At 34.9% G+C, this 17,521-nt stretch overlaps 1 protein-coding gene across 1 annotated transcript in view; it reads right to left on the bottom strand.

Moving 5' to 3' along the window:
• BRWD3 (bromodomain and WD repeat domain containing 3) overlaps positions 1–17,521 on the bottom strand; it is a 128,875-nt gene that overhangs the window by 11,143 nt on the left and 100,211 nt on the right. The window contains exons 24-36 of the mRNA XM_017519568.2: positions 14,666–14,773; positions 11,547–11,671; positions 10,740–10,822; positions 7,922–8,033; positions 7,079–7,140; positions 6,818–6,973; positions 6,056–6,176; positions 4,994–5,119; positions 4,799–4,877; positions 3,086–3,142; positions 1,925–2,065; positions 1,439–1,510; positions 1–153 (exon numbers count right to left, since the gene is read on the bottom strand). Coding sequence (XP_017375057.1) covers positions 1–153; positions 1,439–1,510; positions 1,925–2,065; positions 3,086–3,142; positions 4,799–4,877; positions 4,994–5,119; positions 6,056–6,176; positions 6,818–6,973; positions 7,079–7,140; positions 7,922–8,033; positions 10,740–10,822; positions 11,547–11,671; positions 14,666–14,773 — 1,395 coding nt within the window. The remainder of the gene's footprint in view (positions 154–1,438; positions 1,511–1,924; positions 2,066–3,085; positions 3,143–4,798; positions 4,878–4,993; positions 5,120–6,055; positions 6,177–6,817; positions 6,974–7,078; positions 7,141–7,921; positions 8,034–10,739; positions 10,823–11,546; positions 11,672–14,665; positions 14,774–17,521) is intronic.

Here is a 17,521-nt window from a genome sequence, read left to right as displayed (position 1 = left end):
CCTTGACTTTTTATTAGAGGTATAAGCTTTGGACTTGTTGAATATTTGGCGAACATCCTTATAAAATTCCAGAGGACTACCATAGTTTCCTGCTTCCAAGGTTTCTTTCACAGTGCTGAAGTCCACAGGAGTATCTATAACATCTTGATAATCCTACAACGAAGAATATGTTATTAAATACTCAAAACTGCATAATAATATTAAGAAATACAATGGAATTAAAATTGGCATCACCTACTACAATCCACCAGGAAATAAACACATTGCTTTTCAATGTGCCAACTACTTCCCCACAACCCCAAAACATCTTTTGTTGGCTCATAAAAACAGCAGAAGTCTGTGGGAAAGCCTTAGCCCTCACACCACAGTAATAACCATAAATAACCCTGAAGGGACAGAATGGAAAATCCATAATTGTTGGCTTCATCTCTACAGCATTCACAATATGGAATTCTATTTCTTGCTTAAAGGCTGATACAAACTCCAAAACCCCAGCAAACTGTTTAATGATAAAAGATGGGATTATTCACATGTAATTAAATTGTTCCAGTCTACAAATTAGCTACATATTTCCACAATTCTTGCTATGAGAACATTCTACTTAAGTGTCATTAGTTGAGGGTCAAAGTCACATTGGTCATGTTTGTGTCTTTCCTTTTTGATTTTTAATCAAAGTGATACCTTTGTTTCATTGAAGGTCTTCCATCTTTTAGGTCCATATTTCATTTGATTTTGATTAGGGGAGAGGGAAGATTCCAGAAGGGTTATCAGGTAAAGTTACATCTAAGATTTATTCCTATATATGCTACAAGTTTCAGAGTGAAAACCATACTCAGTATTAGATCCCTTAATGCATTTAGAATCATCAAGAAGTAAAATCTCCACATTTCCCTCTAAGGAAAAAGCCAAAAAGCCAGAAAGGGCAGAAAAAGGGTATTATAAAAAGACAGAAAATATTTTTCAAAGTATGAGAAATCACAAATATTCTAAATATATCTTTTTATTTTCTCAAATCATAAAAAAAACAGAAGTGTATTCTAACACAGTAAGGCTTATTTTAGAACTTGTGTAGCAGTATGATGACCAAAATTTAAAAGACAGCCTACTTGCTGAATGAAATCTCAGTGGGAATAACCAGCTGCAATACAGACACAATTATATTGTGTAATTGATGTTTTCTACTCTGTTGCAGTAGCTTCGAATCTACACAGAAAAGTAAACATTTACAAAGAGGATACAAAGAACAATCTTGAGAACACATGTTGATTCAAAAACAGGAACAACAACAAAAAAGAAATTGCTAAAAAAATCAAACAAAAGTAAAAAGGGAACCGAGTTAGAAAGGAGTTTTAACAAATTATAAAAGGTTGATGTACAGTATGGAGAGTTTAGAAAGTAAAAACAATCAGTATGTCTTTTAAGAGGCTACCAGGCCTACCTCAGAAAGCAATGAATCTTGTCTTTCTGGAACAACAGACTCTGAGGATTCTCCCTCTTGCTCCTGATGACCCTATTAGGATAAAGAGCATATACTGGTTTCCAGACAACTATAACAAAATATCAAGACATGTAATACGATTTTGACTTAAGTCTCAAAGATCCATACACTGGAATTATGTTTTTATTGGCTGTACTTTAAGGTGAAGAAATTGTACATTCACCATTCTCCTTTGCTATGAAAAAAACAAGACTAATTTATTTCACCCAAACTCCCTACAAGCAAACAAATGTATAATCTACACACTAAAGACATAACGGCATTTTTTAAAAGATCACACTAATCACACTACTACTTTCACAACCAAAAGATTAGTAAAAAAGAAAGGAAAGCAGGGAGCAAGAAAATTGCTCTTAACTCGATTTTAGCATGGACATTTATGGGAAATTATCATACTGGCAATTATTTAAACAACTGTATGCTTACTGGGTAAGAAAGAGGATCGGCTGACTGTCGAAATGGCTCTGAGTCTTCACGTTCATAAATGAGGCTCAACAGGTCTTTGCATTGTTTTTTCCAAGCATCAGGATTACACTTTAAAGACTGTCTTCTGCCTCGGCATTTGACCTATAGATTTTAATAGAATTATATCTGAAAGATCTTTCCTTAACTCTATTGATTTTTCTGAAAAATCCCTAATGTTAACATATCTATCTGTATAAAATAGGGCAGCTGCTATTTTAGTTTCTTAGCTTAAATTAGACATTGTTTTCCCTGGCAAAAATAATGAGCTAAAAAACCTAGACACCATATTCATGGAAATGGCAAGAATTCTAGTACTCACATCTGAACTTCAAATAAAGTACAGAGGAGCAATGCTTCTATCCTCTACAAGATCAAGCTATAGTGCCTTACTACTTGCTGGTAGTTAAGTATACTTGACAATGGCATCATATTTTTTCTCAAAACAACACTTTAATTTTTTTTCCCTGGAAATCCTTTGTGGTCATGATAAACTCTGTTCTGTACCATTGGATGTCTTTTGTTATGATCTCTTTCAGTATTACAAAATATATTGTTCCTTATATAATATAACTCTAATTATTATGGAGGGGAAATCTGCACAAAAGAGTTAACATAGCAGGCCAGGGATTGCTTGCAAGGTTGGCCATTGGCTGGCATTTGGGAACTTGGCATTTGAATGGCTTCCTAAATTATTTAGACAATTTGCTGCACCTAGACAGTATAAAACAATGTGATTTGTGCTGAATATGTAATTTCCTTCTGAGAATCTAGAATCTTAGTGTGCACTAGTCAGAGGGTATCTACATAATCAGCCCCCAATAAAATTTTTGGGAACTGAATCTCTAATCACACACATGCTAGAAAGAGTGTGATATGTGAAGATATTAATAGGATAAGGAAGCCTGTACATAAATTTCTCCAGACTCTGCCTGTGTCTTTTTCTCCATGACTCAACTGGGTACCCTTACTGTATCAATGTAATAAATCTTATCAATGAGCATACCTAATATACTTACTTAAAGAATCTTTCTAGCAATTCTTCGAATATGGGGTTGGTCTTAGGGATCACTGACATAGGAAACCTGAAAACGTATCTCCTCAGCAGTTCATTTATTTACTCACCCTTCTTCCAGATGAAGTACCAGGACCATCTGAATCTAAATCAACCATTTCTGTATCCTAAATTAAAAGGGAAGAGTGGACAAAAATGTCGTGACATTTGAAGTCATATAAATTAGATGGACATTTACAAATAAGTGGGAAATATAATCACAGTTAACTTTTCCTCATTTGATCAAGTAGAACAAAAGCTGGAGGAAGACTCATGTGAAACATTCCCAATATACAGTGTACAAGCTGGAAGATATACTGGAAGAAGAATAATTAAACAAGGATTCTCTTTAAATAAGAATGGGGAAAGGAGGGAAACAGTGTAGTGGTTGGTGTTTGCTAAAATTAAACCTAAGTAAGTGTTAGTATTTTTTTTAATCTTATTCTACATGATATGCTCATTTAATATACAATTATTAATTATTCATGATTAATCCACTGCCATTTCAAGAAATAGATCACACAAAATATGCACGTACGTTTTCTGATAGGAAAGTGATCTATTTCAGTTAAGTATCTCTCTAAGGGATAATTTTTTAATATGAAGAGTCAAGACCCAAACACCACTAGTGATAGTGAAACACTGGGTAATACGTAGTAGAAAATAAAAAGTAGCTCATGAGATATTGGTGCTCTTTTCTAACAAAATAAAACTGTTGAATTACATTTTTACTTTTCCATTTTAAACTTAATAGTGCTACTCTAAGGTGAAATTCTTGCTACATCAAATTCCCTAGCTAAAATACATTTATATGAAAGGTCAGAGAAAATATAAGGAAGATATAAGAAAATACAAAAAATATTAGTGATATATTTTTCTTAGGTTTCAAGAAACTGTATCTTATTGGTATATCATGTTTTCCTTTATTATTTAAATAACATTTAATTGCAATAATTTATTTCATAGTCAGACACATTTTCATGAAAAAATAAAAAAAAAAAAAAACAGCATTAGAGAGTTACCATTCTGGAGATTAACAGCATAAATAATATAAACATGCAAAACATCTCATGCTACTGCAACACAATCTAGCACATGTGAGTCACTCATCCCTGGGATGAATTGTTTTCTAGTAAAGATTTGTGAATTATCACTTTCTAATATTGTTCCAACATCTATGTTGGTTTTTGTTTCTATCATAATCTCCAGCCAAATATGGCTTTGTGTAAATTAGAAACATAGATGAGTAGAGAAATCAAGAACACAAAGGTCTGCTAAGTACTACTTCCATTTCATTCAGAAAAGACTGCTTTATTTTTATAAATTTTTAGAAAGGAAATCAAGTAACAATTTCATGAAACTACCAAAAATTTAAACTTTTAAACCAGAAACTTTAAAATACTTTAATATTTTCTATACACCATATAGAAAATAAAATCTTTATTGAAATTTCCATCAACTAAACATTATTTTAAAATATTGAGCGCCTGTCTTATTTCTAACATGATGGAAAATAAAGTGTTGATTTCTCATCACTTAAACCCACTATGTCAAATATGATGACTGGCCGCCTGTCTCTGACTAAACCCTGTAATATTATTTTATTTTTGTTATATGCCATCTAAGCACACTTTAAATAGTTTAATATTAAAAGATGCCAGTATTCAGCCAGCTTTCAAAACTCTGTTTTGCTGTTCATGGTCAATTGCAATATTTAGACATAATTCTGTACTTCAAATAAGAGAAAAGTAATTCATTCCTACTAATCATGCTGTGATTCTTACCTCCTCTGCATCAGTACTGTTTCGTTCTTCTGCTTTAACTTTATTATAAGTATCCAGTATATCAGTACAGCTCTGATCCCTAAGAACCAAGATAAGCCATTTCAATAACTTCAGCAATTTTTACAATTAATTTTTTTTAAATAATTTTTTAAAAACCTAAATTTAGATTCTCTGGAAGCTTAAACTGCTTCTTACCCAATAAATCGTAGTAAGACATCAGTTACAATTTTAGCTGCTTTAACTATAGGACTGTCTGGCTCATTGAAAGTCCTGGCATTATGCTCAATGTAGCGTACCTCCCACATTAATGCTGATATTCTCCTGTGAAAGAAAAAAATACTCTGTTAGCCTTAGCTGATATATTTAAAGTATATTTTAGGAATATACAATATAGAACAAATATGTACTTAATCAGAGTGTGTCCAAAGTGTTCCAATATGTACATAACTCAATATATTTGACTGGTGAGCACTAAAAAGACATGATATAGTATTTAAAGCACAAGCAGGGATTTTGAACCACTGGAATGTATATACAAAACTTCAAATAGAACTAACCTAGGACATTATGGGTAAAGAGTCATTTGACAAGGTCAAAATAATGTTTAGTTTTCAGGGGAAGAGCCAAGAAGAGCAAGAAAAAAAAAAACAGATTCTAAAAACTGAAAGATTTTTATCTAATTACTTTTATAATATATAGTATCAAATCAAAATAATATATATTATAAAAATACAACCAGTTCTAAATTGCAAAGGCAGATTAACCAGTCATGGAATATTGTGGTCAGGAGACTTGGATGAAAGAGGGACCAAGAGGTGCCCTCTACAGCCTTCCCATAATCATCTCCCATCCCAACCAAAACAAAGGGGAAAAATTACTTGGCTCCTTTCCTGTATATATTTCAGGACTGGTAACTAAATTTAATTAACTGCAACCAAATTCTCCAACAGAGGATTTAGACATGCTCCAAATCTGTAGCACGTTAATCATGATGAATCCACAAACCACTTAAATTGCCTTTAATAAACTGAAGTTAAATATAGATTTGTTTTGCACACCATTTGTGCTACCTATATTTTCCTCTCAGCCTTTCTTCTTTATCCCCTTTCTACTCTGCAAGAGTGAGAATCTACTAAATAAAGGGAATATGCGTTCTAAAATTTTAAAGGAAATGTTGGTGTGGGTCTTTTGCAGGATCATATGAAAATGCAGATCTCAAAAAGGAAAGCAAAAGCCAAGTGATAAAAACAAACAGACCTGTAAAAGCGATTTTCAAGTCTCCGCCTGATGGTATTGAGGTCAGTTGGATAAGCAACTACAGTACAATACAAGGGGTAGGCACTGAGATCCACTGGAACAGCAAAAGGGCTGGCAAAATCTACAAAATTATCAAAATCAAAAACGGTGGCTATAAAGGACATTAACATCTGATGGTAACGAACACTTATTCATATATAAACAAGAAGGGAGGGTGACATACTACATTTCTAAAACCATGAGGATTCCATTACACAAACAGAATGTTATTCTTTATATTTGGACATCATATCTATGAATCATGCATGATACACTGGTTCAAATCAGGTAAAACAAAATTAGAGGAGCACTGGGTTTGACTTCAGATTTCTGTCTTTCCTAGATAAATGCCAAACTTCTTAAGTGACATATTTTAGAAAATTTAACTATTCATGCTGGTAAAATACATTATTTATCCACTGTCCTTACCAAGAAACCCATCCAAAGTAAGCCTCAGGAAATAGCTAGAGAATTAAAGTGATTCAAAAAGGAAAAAGACACTTACATGACTACCTTCACTCTTATCCTTTGCTGAAAAAATTATCAGTTATTACTTTGGCCAAGTATATAAAACTGTTAATATTAAAACTAAAATCACTGTGCTTCTTGAGTTAAAAGTGAAGTGTACATGAGAAACTGCATATCCTTTTGTAGAACTTAAAAATTCTGCTGATTTTCCTAGCTCCCTTGCATGCTCCTAAAATGTTTTGACATTCATCATACCCAGGGAAAGAAGGTGGTTGATGCCCTGAATAACCCGTTCACATTCTTCATCTCTGGAATGAGCGCCCCACTCTCCTTCCTGGGGTTTGTATAGCAAAGCAGTCAATTCTTCCTGGGAGACAGGAACGCCAGCACCAACTTCATCTGGAAAGGCAGCTAGATATAGTATTTTAAGAAAATCAGAAAAAATTAGTTTCCAATATCATGTGATTGCCATTTTACTTTAAAAGAATTATAATTCATTTTTAAAAGGGTACTTACTTCCCTCTGGAATTGGCTCCATATCCCAGGGGCTCATCTTTTCTCTCTCATTATTGTCCCAGCTATTAAAAAATAACAAGATGCAAATCAAATTAACCATATAGCACTTCCTTTCATATACTACCATAATTTTACATGAATTCCTGGAGGTGAAATCTGAAAAAGGGCAATACAGTTGTCTTGAAAGTACAACTCTGGTTACATAAAGATAATAATAAACCTCTAATAGAGAAAACATGGTCTATCACTATTAAACACAGAGAGTAGAAAGCCTACTCTTAGTCAATATGGAGACTTAAAGGTCAATCCTCATAGAAGAAACATTTCTTCTATCACTCTTGAGAGGATTCATTCATTAGCAATCTTACAACTCTGGAATTTCAAGAAGTAAATATTGCAAACAAATAGTACTTCCAAACATGATGCAACCACTTCTGCCTAGAATTCATACGAGTAAACAAAAGACTAAGTACTAATATTCATTGCTATACTCCAGCAATAACAATTACTTTAGTTAGTAAATTAATTTTCATATTTTCCATTAAAAAATAGTTGCAATTCTTGTCCAAAGTAGAAATAGTTAATAGAAAACACAGACACCAAAAGAGGTAGAAATAAAGTGCTCAGTTCTTCCTTTGTTTTAGTCAAAGAAAACAAAGAACTTTGCTTTGACTAAAACAAAGGAAGAACTGAGCACTTTATCATAAAATTTCCTCTTTGCAAGTATAGGTATTGTGAGGCTAGATAAGTCAGATAAAAGGTATTACTCCTAGTGGAGGTTATTAAAATGCCACATACTATTACAGCATTATGTTAGGCACAAAAGATCATAAACATACTTACTGAACACTGTAACACTGGAAAGAACTATCAGGATACTCTGGTTGAAAAGGCTGCTGACTTTCCACAGTCCCAAACCACCAGGCGTCATCTATTATACTGCGGAATCTATCACCTATAATGTTTTAAAATTCTTAAAAAGATGCTCTTGAGAATATTAGCTCTGTTACCACTCTAAATTACTACTCTTTCTTGACTACAGAAGTAGCATTATATCTAGCATTATCAGAAGTTTCCATCTAGGTTTCTGAGATAAATGATTATTTTACATTTCAACTTCATGTATTTTGATTTCCAAGTGGTAGAAATCTTTCTGAAATAAATTACATATGACAACATCTTCTTAAATAAATGCTACCAAGCATAATTTAACTTTTTTCAATTACTTAGCATCATCATTAAGCATATTCCTTATTGTATTATATATGTACATAAATGCAGTTGATTCTTCTGTCTTGCTTTTAGCTTTCTTTAAAAATCTCTTCATACTAGTTTTTATACTACAGATCTTCCTCTAAACCAAGGAAGATGTAGAAAAGTTTGGAACTTCTTAGAGATTTGTTGAATGGTTTTGACCAAAATGCTAATAGTCATACGGACAATGAAGTCCAGGCTGAGGCGGTCTCAGATGGAGATCAGGAACTTATAAGCAGCAAAGCACTCAAGGACTGACTTGGCTGCTGTAAAAAGTATTCAGTTTTATGTATTCACAAAGATATGATTTTGAATTAGAACTTATCTTTAAAAGGGAAGCAGAGCATTAAAATTCAGAAAATTTGCAGCTTGATGATGGACACGACAGAAAAGAAAAACCCATTTTCTGAGAAGAAATTCAAGTCAGCTGCAGAAATTTGCATAACTAGGAGCCAAATGTTAACTGCTGAGAAAATGGAGAAAATGTATCCAGGGCATGTCAGAGATCTTCGAGGCAGCCCCTCCCATCACAAGCCCCGGGGTCTAGAAGGAAAAAAATGGTTTCTTGGGGTTGCCTGGCTACTCTGTGCACACTTGGAACTTGGTGCACTGTTTGCCAGCTGCTCCAGCCCCAGTCATGACTAAAAGGGGCCAAGGTACAACTCAGGCCACTGTTTCAAAGGGAGCAAGCACCCAACTTTGGTGGCTTACCCATGATGTTGGAACTGCAGGTCCACAGAAGTCAAGAATTGAGGTTTGGGAACCTCCATCTAGATTTTGGAGGATATATGGAAATGCCTGGATATCTAAGTAAGAAGTCTGCTGCTGGGGTAGTGCCCTTATGGAGAATCTCTGCTAGGGCAGTGGGGAAGGGAAATGTTGGGCTGGAGCCCCCATACAGAGTCAGAGTTCCCACTGGGGCACTGCCTAGTAGAACTGTGAGAAGAGGGTAACCATCCTCCACACCCCAGAATGGCAGATCCAAAGACAGCATACATTGTGAGCCTGGAAAAGCTGCAGACACTCAACGCCAGCCTGTGAAAGGGGATATAACCTGCAAAGTTACAGGGGTGGAGCTGCCCAAGACCATGGGAGCCAACCTCTTGCATCAGTGTGACCTGGACGTGAGACATGGAGTCAAAGGAGATCATTTGGGAGCTTTAAAATTTGACTGTCCTGCTGGATTTCGGACTTGCATGGAGCCTTCAATCCCTTAGTTTTGGACAATTTCTCCCATTTGGAATGGATGTATTCATCCAATACCTGTACCCCTCATTGTATCTAGCAAGTGACAAACTTTGGCTTTTACAGACTCATAAGCAGAAGCGATTTGTCTTGTCTCAGATGATACTTTGGACACGAACTTTTGAGTTAATGCTGGAATGAGTTAAGACGTTGGAGATCTGTTGGGAAGGCATGATTGGTTTTGAAATGTGAGGACATGAGATTGGGGAGGCGCCAGGGGCAGAACGAAATGGCTAGGCTCTATGTCCCCACCAAAACCTCATCTCAAATTCTAATCCCCTCACACTGAGGGAGGGACCTGGTGGGAGTGGATTGGATTATGGGGGCAGTTTCCCTCATGCTGTTCTTGCGACAGTGAGTTTTCACAAGATCTGATGGTTTAAAAGTGTGGCACTTCGCCTTCTAACTCTCTATCTCCTACAGCCATATGAAGAAGATCCTTGCTTCCCCTTTGCCGTCTGCCATGATTGTACGTTTCCTAAGGTATCCCGAGCCATGTGGAACTGTGAAATCAACTAAATGGTTTTTTCTTTACAAATTACCCAGTCTGAGGTAGTATCTTTATAGAAGTGTGAAAATGGACTAATATACATGACTACAAGTAGATTTTTGAAATTCAGGCACAAGTAATTAAGTGTGCAAAAAAGTCAACAGTTTAAAAATCCTTATGTTCTGTATTGCATTGTTATAAAATAGAGCTATAAGCAAATTTCTTTAACTCTTAAACTTTTTTCCTTTATATTATTGTTATACTGCTTTTTATAATCAAAAATGAAAGAAGGGTAAAAGAACAAAAGAGGGTGGGAGGGTGACAGGGAGGGAAACAAGGACGGAGTAAGAAAAAAAGGAAACAAATCACAATCAGTAATGATCTGTTTTAGAAGCCAAGTGTAAAGTGCTCTATTTTAGGGCAAGTGATGAGAATTTTGTTTATATTCCTTTTTGTATATTAATAGAGTAGGTATTTACAGAAGGTTTAGAGACTATGTGCCACACACAATGTGCATAAAAAATAAAAGAAAATTTTAACTTAATTTTTCTAGTTTCTCTCATAGCTTTTTTCAGCTAAATGTAAGCTAGTTTTTTTCTGTTAAATCACAGTTAAAAAGTTACTTACTGTACGTAAGCTTAATAGTTAATAAAACAACAATTCTATACTTACCAATCTGCCAGTTCCTTTCTTTGGCTTCATTATAAAACTGATGTAGCACAAGAAAGTCAATGACATCTGGCATGTCATGATACCTATACAGAAAATAAAGCACATATGAATCAATATAGAGATATAACAATATATGTTACTAAATGCCCAAGAATATATGTTTAATGTAGACCCATTAAGAAAATTTTGCAAACCTCACAGTCCCTAGAAATGCCTTTACTTAAACACCATCTTCTCTGATCTGTTTGGGAGTGCCCTGCCTACTGTCATATTACTTTAAAAATAAAAAGATGCCAATACAGGTTAATAAAGCTTAATATGAGGTATTTTATATTAAGAAGTATGAATGTTCCTTAGTCTCCTTACATTTAAAACTCAACTGCATGTAAAGAGCCATTGACTTATTATTCTTATTAACAGAAATAAAAGCAACTGCCATGTTTCAAACATTCTATTAGGGAATTATAAAAGTTTGTCTTTGATTCCTCCCAACAATCTTTAGGAAGAGATTAGCATTTCAATTTTACAAATGAAGAAATAAATTCAGGGAGGTTAAGTAACTTGCTTATGAATCTGTCTAACTATCTATAACATAAATACATACATACACACACATGCACATGGACACACACATACAAATAAAATGGACAAACTAAGAATTAAACTCTGGTCTTTATAATTCTAAACTCTGTAGTAAAGAATGCTAGCGTGTTTTCTCTACCATTGAGCCCTGTACTCTGTAGAATATACAATAGGTATTAAAATATACACACTCAAACACATAAACCCAGAGATAGAACTACTCACTTAATGGAAAAAGATTCTCCAGTCATTTTGCCTGAAATTGGGTCCAGAAATGCAAGCTTCAAGCAGCATAGTGTGGGTGGGCCAACTTCATATTTGATTCCTACAATCTTAACAAACTCTTGCTCCTATTCATGAGAATACCAATAAATTATTACTTTCAATATAAATAATCACTTAACATTTGCATAATATTTCATTATTACTTGAACAATTCAATAATATCTGAATGCTCTCTAAATGCCAGGCACTATACTAAATGTTAAAGGTAATAAGACATGGGTCTTAATTCTTAAGAGCAGGTTGTAGTTTAGTACAAGGCTCTAAACCAAGGATGAGCAGGAACATCACCTGGGGAAATGTTTCAAATTTAATGTTCTGAAATCCTATACAGAATCCAGTTCTATGTTTGGGGTATAGCTCAATAATGTATCTGTTTTGGAAAAAACTCCCTAGTGCATATGATGCTCTGTCTGGTTAAAAATCACTCCCCTAGCAAAAATACAGTATGTAGGCATGCAGGAGTATATGTACAAGTACATGTTTGGGGCAAACACTTACGTTTTCGAATGTCTACAACATTATATTTTTAGTTATTTTTGTTTTACTTTAGATTCATGGGGTACATGGGCAGGTTTGTTACATGGATATATTGCATAATGGTGGGGGTTTGAGCTTCTAGTGTACCCATCCTCCAAATAGTAACCATTGTAGCAAATAGGTAATTTTTAAACCCCTATCCCCCTCTTAACCTCCCTTCCTTTGGAGTCCCCGTGTCTATCATTTCCATCTTAATGTCCATTCATACCAACTGTTTAGCATCCATTTGTAAGAGAGAGCATGTGGTATTTGATTTTCTGTTTTTGTGTCATTTTACTTACGATCATGGCCTCCAGCTCCATCTATGTTGCTGCAAAGGCCATTACCTCATTTTTTATGCCTATGTAGTATTTCATGATATATATGTACATTTTCTTTATCCAGTCCACTACTGACAGGCATCTAGGTTGATTCCATGTCTTTTCTATTGTGAATAGTGCTGTAATGAACATACGTGTGCATATGTCTTCATGGTAGAACAATTTATATTCCTTTGGGTAAATAACCAGTAATGGAATTTGGGTAGTTAAAAGTTTCTAAGAAATTTCCAGACTGCTTTCCACAGTGGCTGAACTAATTCACATTCCCATCAGTAGCATATAAGCATTCTCCTTTCTCCACAACCTCACAAGCATCTGTTTGTTTTGACTTTTTAATAATGGCCATTATTACTGGTGTGATATGGTATCTCGTCATGGTTTTGATTTGCATTTCCCTAACGATTAGTGATGTTTTAGCATTTTTTCACGTTTGTTGGCCGCTTATGTGTTTTCTTTCAAGAAGTGTCTGTTCATGTCCTTTACCCATTTTTTAATGGGGTTATTTGTATTTTGCTTAAGTTCCTTGTAGATTCTGGATATGATCTTACAACAATCGTACACATTTACTGATTGTTAGTCACATTTAACAGATGGCAAAACTGATCTTCATGGGTATAGGGTCCTGCTTAAAGTTATATACTAGGATACAGCAGAGCTGGAATTGAAACCCAGGTCTTATTTCAAAGCCCAAGCTTTTAGACTACATATAAGCTATTCCTACAATTTCCTGGAACCACAAGGTTAGGATAAAACGTGAAAACTCGGCCAGGCACATTGGCTCACACCTGTAATCCCAGCACTTTGGGAGGCTGATGTGGGCAGATCACCTGAGGTCAGGAGTTCAAGACCAGCCTGGCCAACATGGTGAAACCTCGTCTCTACTAAAAATATAACAATTAGCCAGGTGTGGTCGTGGGCACCTGTAATGCCAGCTACTCAGGAGGCTGAGGCAGGAGAATGTCTTGAACCTGAGAGGTGAAGGTTGCAGTGAGCCAAGATCCCACCACCACACTCCAGCCTGGGCAACAGAGTGAGACTCTGTCTCAAAAAAAAAAAAAAAAAAAAAAGAAAGAAATCATGTGTTTTATTCAATCCTCTGATTTTAAAAAAAGAACTCAACTTTCACCTGATACAGAATAGATGGTAGCTGTCCCTTCCAGGAGATGATTAATAAACATTTTTACAAACATCTAAACCAAATCTTTATTTTAATAAATATACATATTATCAGCAGGGCGTGGTGGCTCACACCTGTTATCCCAGCACTTTGGGAGACCGAGTCTGGTGGATTACTCTGAGGTCAGGAGTTCGAGACTAGCCTGGCCAACATGGCAAATCCCCATCTCTAATAAAAATACAAAAACTAGCCGGGCGTGGTGGTGTACACCTTTAATCCCAGCTATTTGGGAGGCTGAAGCAGGGAAATCACTTGAACCCAGGAGGTGGAGGTTGCAGTGAGCTGAGATTGGTCTACTGCACTCCAGCCTGGGCAATAGAGCAAGACTCAGTCTCAGGAAAAAAAAAAAAAAAATCATCACAGAACCTTTCACTTACCTGGAAAACCATTGTAAAATGGCCCTTTACTCTTTTTCAGAAAAATAAAATAAAATATGCATAAACCTAGGTAGAAATGATGGTATATATATACCTATTTGACTGTCTGTATATGTGCGTGTGTGCATATATATGTAGAAATGAATGAAATGATATATTTATTGACAGAAACTCATTCTCCATAAAAAACGGAGCCACACGGATATTATATATGTAGCTACATGGGTATTATATTGAAACAGCTATTTTACAAAACACAAGTTTCCGGGCTTCTTGTGATTTATCCTATTTAATATATACCAAAGCCATAAGAACCTTGAGAGTGTTTACAGTCTACACACTCAATTTATAGAGCCACCAGAATGTACAAAATTGCTGATTAGAGAAAATATCCACACAGGGGAACTCCTGCTTTGCTCTAATTATGGACTTGTATAGACTAGACAATAGAAAATAGCATACAAATTTTGAGAAACATATAAAATGTGATCCATAATATTCAGTTTTACAAGAGTATAGTACATCATTTTATCTTAGATACACAATCAACAGTGAAATATGCATGAAACTGAGGAAAAAAAATCATGGGTAAGCAAGGTAATTCCAAAGCTACTTCAGTTGCATAGCTTATGAATTTGGCAAACTTACCCTGAGATCCATTTTGTTCCATGGCTGTTTTTGTAAATTAACACTGTATATTTTTGATTTCCTTACAGCCCGAACATAAGCTTCATGTCCTTGCCTAAAATAGATAAGCTGAAACAGAAAACATAAGGTATTAAACAGCAGCATCTATAACTCTGTATGTCCAATATACATTCCTACAAACATCTCCTTCTGTTTGCAGAAAAAATAATTGTAACATTGAAAGACTTTATACAATAAAGGTTTCAAATGACATTAATTCAGTACTCATGCCTATGTAGCCCTGCGCTCAGTACTACCTCATGTATGCACAGCAAACACAGTCTGTCCCTTCAATCAGTTTTATGAGCGTGCTGGAGAAGCAGATTTATGAAAAATGTACACAAAACTGGTCATGTTTTAAAGTATAAGTGGCCCTCCACATCCACAGGTTCTGCATTAACAAATCTAATCAAATTCAGGTTGAAAATATTTGGAAACATATATATATATATATATATAATGTGATCCATAATATTCAGTTCTGCAAGAGTATAGTACATCATTTTATCTTGGATACATAACCAACTGTGAAATATGCATGAAACTGAGGAAAAAAACCATGGGTAAGCAACATAATTCCAATTTTACTACTTTATATATATATAATTATATTATTTTTACTACTTTACAAAGTAACATAAAAAATTTTATGTTACTTTGTAAAGTAGTAAAAATATATAATTATATATATAAAGCAGTAAAATTGGAATTATTACACATTATATATAATTACATATATATAGATAGATAGATAGACAGATAGATAGATAGATATACAAAGTAGTAAAAATAATACAATTAGACCAGGCATAGTGGCCCATGCCTTTAATCCTAGCACTTTGAGAGGTCGAGGTGGATGGATCACCTGAGGCCAGGGGTTCGAGACTAGTCTGACCAGCATGGCAAAACCCTGTCTCTACTAAAAATAAAAAACTAGCCAGGCATGGTGGCATATGCCTATAATTCCAGCTACTTGGAGGCTGAGGCAGGAGAATAATAACTTGAACCTGGGAGGCGGAGGTTGTAGTGGGCCAAGATTGCACCATTGCACTCCAGCCTGAGCAACAAGAGCAAAATTCCATCTCAAAAAATAAAAAAATTAAATAACAATAATGATATTACAAATAAAAAACCAATATAGTATAACAACAATTAATATAGCATTTATATTGTAATTTGGTATCATAAGTAATCTAAAGATAATTTAAAGTATACAGGATGATGTACATAGGTTATATGCAAATACTATGCCTTTTATATAATGTTCTTGTAGATTGTGTTATTTGCAAGGGTTCCTGGAGCCAACTCTGTGTGGATACTGAAGGACAACTATACCATACTTCAAATTATAACTGGTATTCTAACTATCAACATTTTCATATTCAGCCTACACATTTCATATAAACACTTCAAATCACAGGTTACTAAATGGAGTAATTTCAAGACAAATTAAAAGCTGCCTGTTACAAGAGTTCATGTCATAACTGTCATATTATAGAAGAAAAATGAATTCAATTACTTAATTCTGCAGCTCTTTAAGCCACCATTTATTATCATTTTCTGCATTTATTACAAAAAGTTTCTTTTCCTGAAGTTTAAAAGTAGTGATAGAGGCCAGGCGCAGTGGCTCACACCTGTAATCCCAGCACTTTGATTACAGTGCTGAGGCGGGCAGATAACCTGAGATCAGATTGGCCAACATGGTGAAACCCTGTCTGTACTAAAAATAGAAAAATTAGTCAGGTGTGATGGCACACCCTGTAATCTCAGCTACTAAGGAAGCTGAGGCAGGAGAATCACTTGAACTAAGGAGGCAGAGGCTGTGGTGAGCTGAGATAGTGCCACTGCACTCCAGTCTGGGCAACAGAGTGAGACTACATCAAAAAAAAAAAGTAGTGATAGAGATAAGTAAATAGAAGAAAGCAACAAAAATACCACATTATGAGATTCTAAAATACATTAGCATACTCTACCAATCAATGCTAAGTCAGAATTTCTAACAGCTAAAACTTTGAGCAGAAAATGAAAAAGGTTTAAACTTAGTAAATCAAATAATTGTAAGGGTTAAAAAACAATAATACACATGTCACTAAGATATCCTTTATTATATATTCATTCCTGAACTCAACAAATACTGATCATTGAACATCTATGCATAGGCACTAGATGCTGTGATAAGGCATAAAAATATTTCCCTCTAGGATATGGACACACATGTAGACATGTAACTATAATGCAAGGTAGAATATATTATACATCAGAAGATAAAAGTAATTTAGGTAGAAAAGCTTATGAGGACAGAGGAGCTGGCCAATGAAAAACAAGAATAACATCCTGGAAAAGTTGGTATTTGAATTTGACCTTGAAAATTATAATTTTAAGAAGCAATGATCTGTGGGTAGGGATATCTAAGCAAGGCAATGAAGGTTTAATATTAAGATGAAGTAAAAAATAATGTTGCCATTAAGAAATCAATTATATAAAAAGTATATGTTTGCCTTTATAATTTCTTTAAAAACATTCTCTACATATTCACTGTCTGATTTATATACATCTTCCTCATTACCTGAAGAACTGTCTTCACCTCATACATATTAGTCTTGAAGCATATAAGGATGTAGTAGGTTTAACAACATAGAGGAAAAGGAATTCCACCAAAGAATGGAGGAAAATGTGCCGGGCGCGGTGGCTCACGCCTGTAATCCCAGCACTTTGGGAGGCCGAGGCGAGTGGATCACGAGGTCAACAGATCGAGACCATCCTGGGCAACACGGTGAAACCCCGTCTCTACTAAAACTACAAAAAATGAGCTGGGCA

This window comes from Cebus imitator, unplaced genomic scaffold (genome assembly GCF_001604975.1).
Source record: "Cebus imitator isolate Cc_AM_T3 unplaced genomic scaffold, Cebus_imitator-1.0 Scaffold756, whole genome shotgun sequence".
Lineage (NCBI taxonomy): Eukaryota > Metazoa > Chordata > Mammalia > Primates > Cebidae > Cebus > Cebus imitator.
The sequence above is the reverse complement of the archived record's forward strand: the minus strand, read 5'-3'. Positions and strand labels throughout refer to the sequence as shown.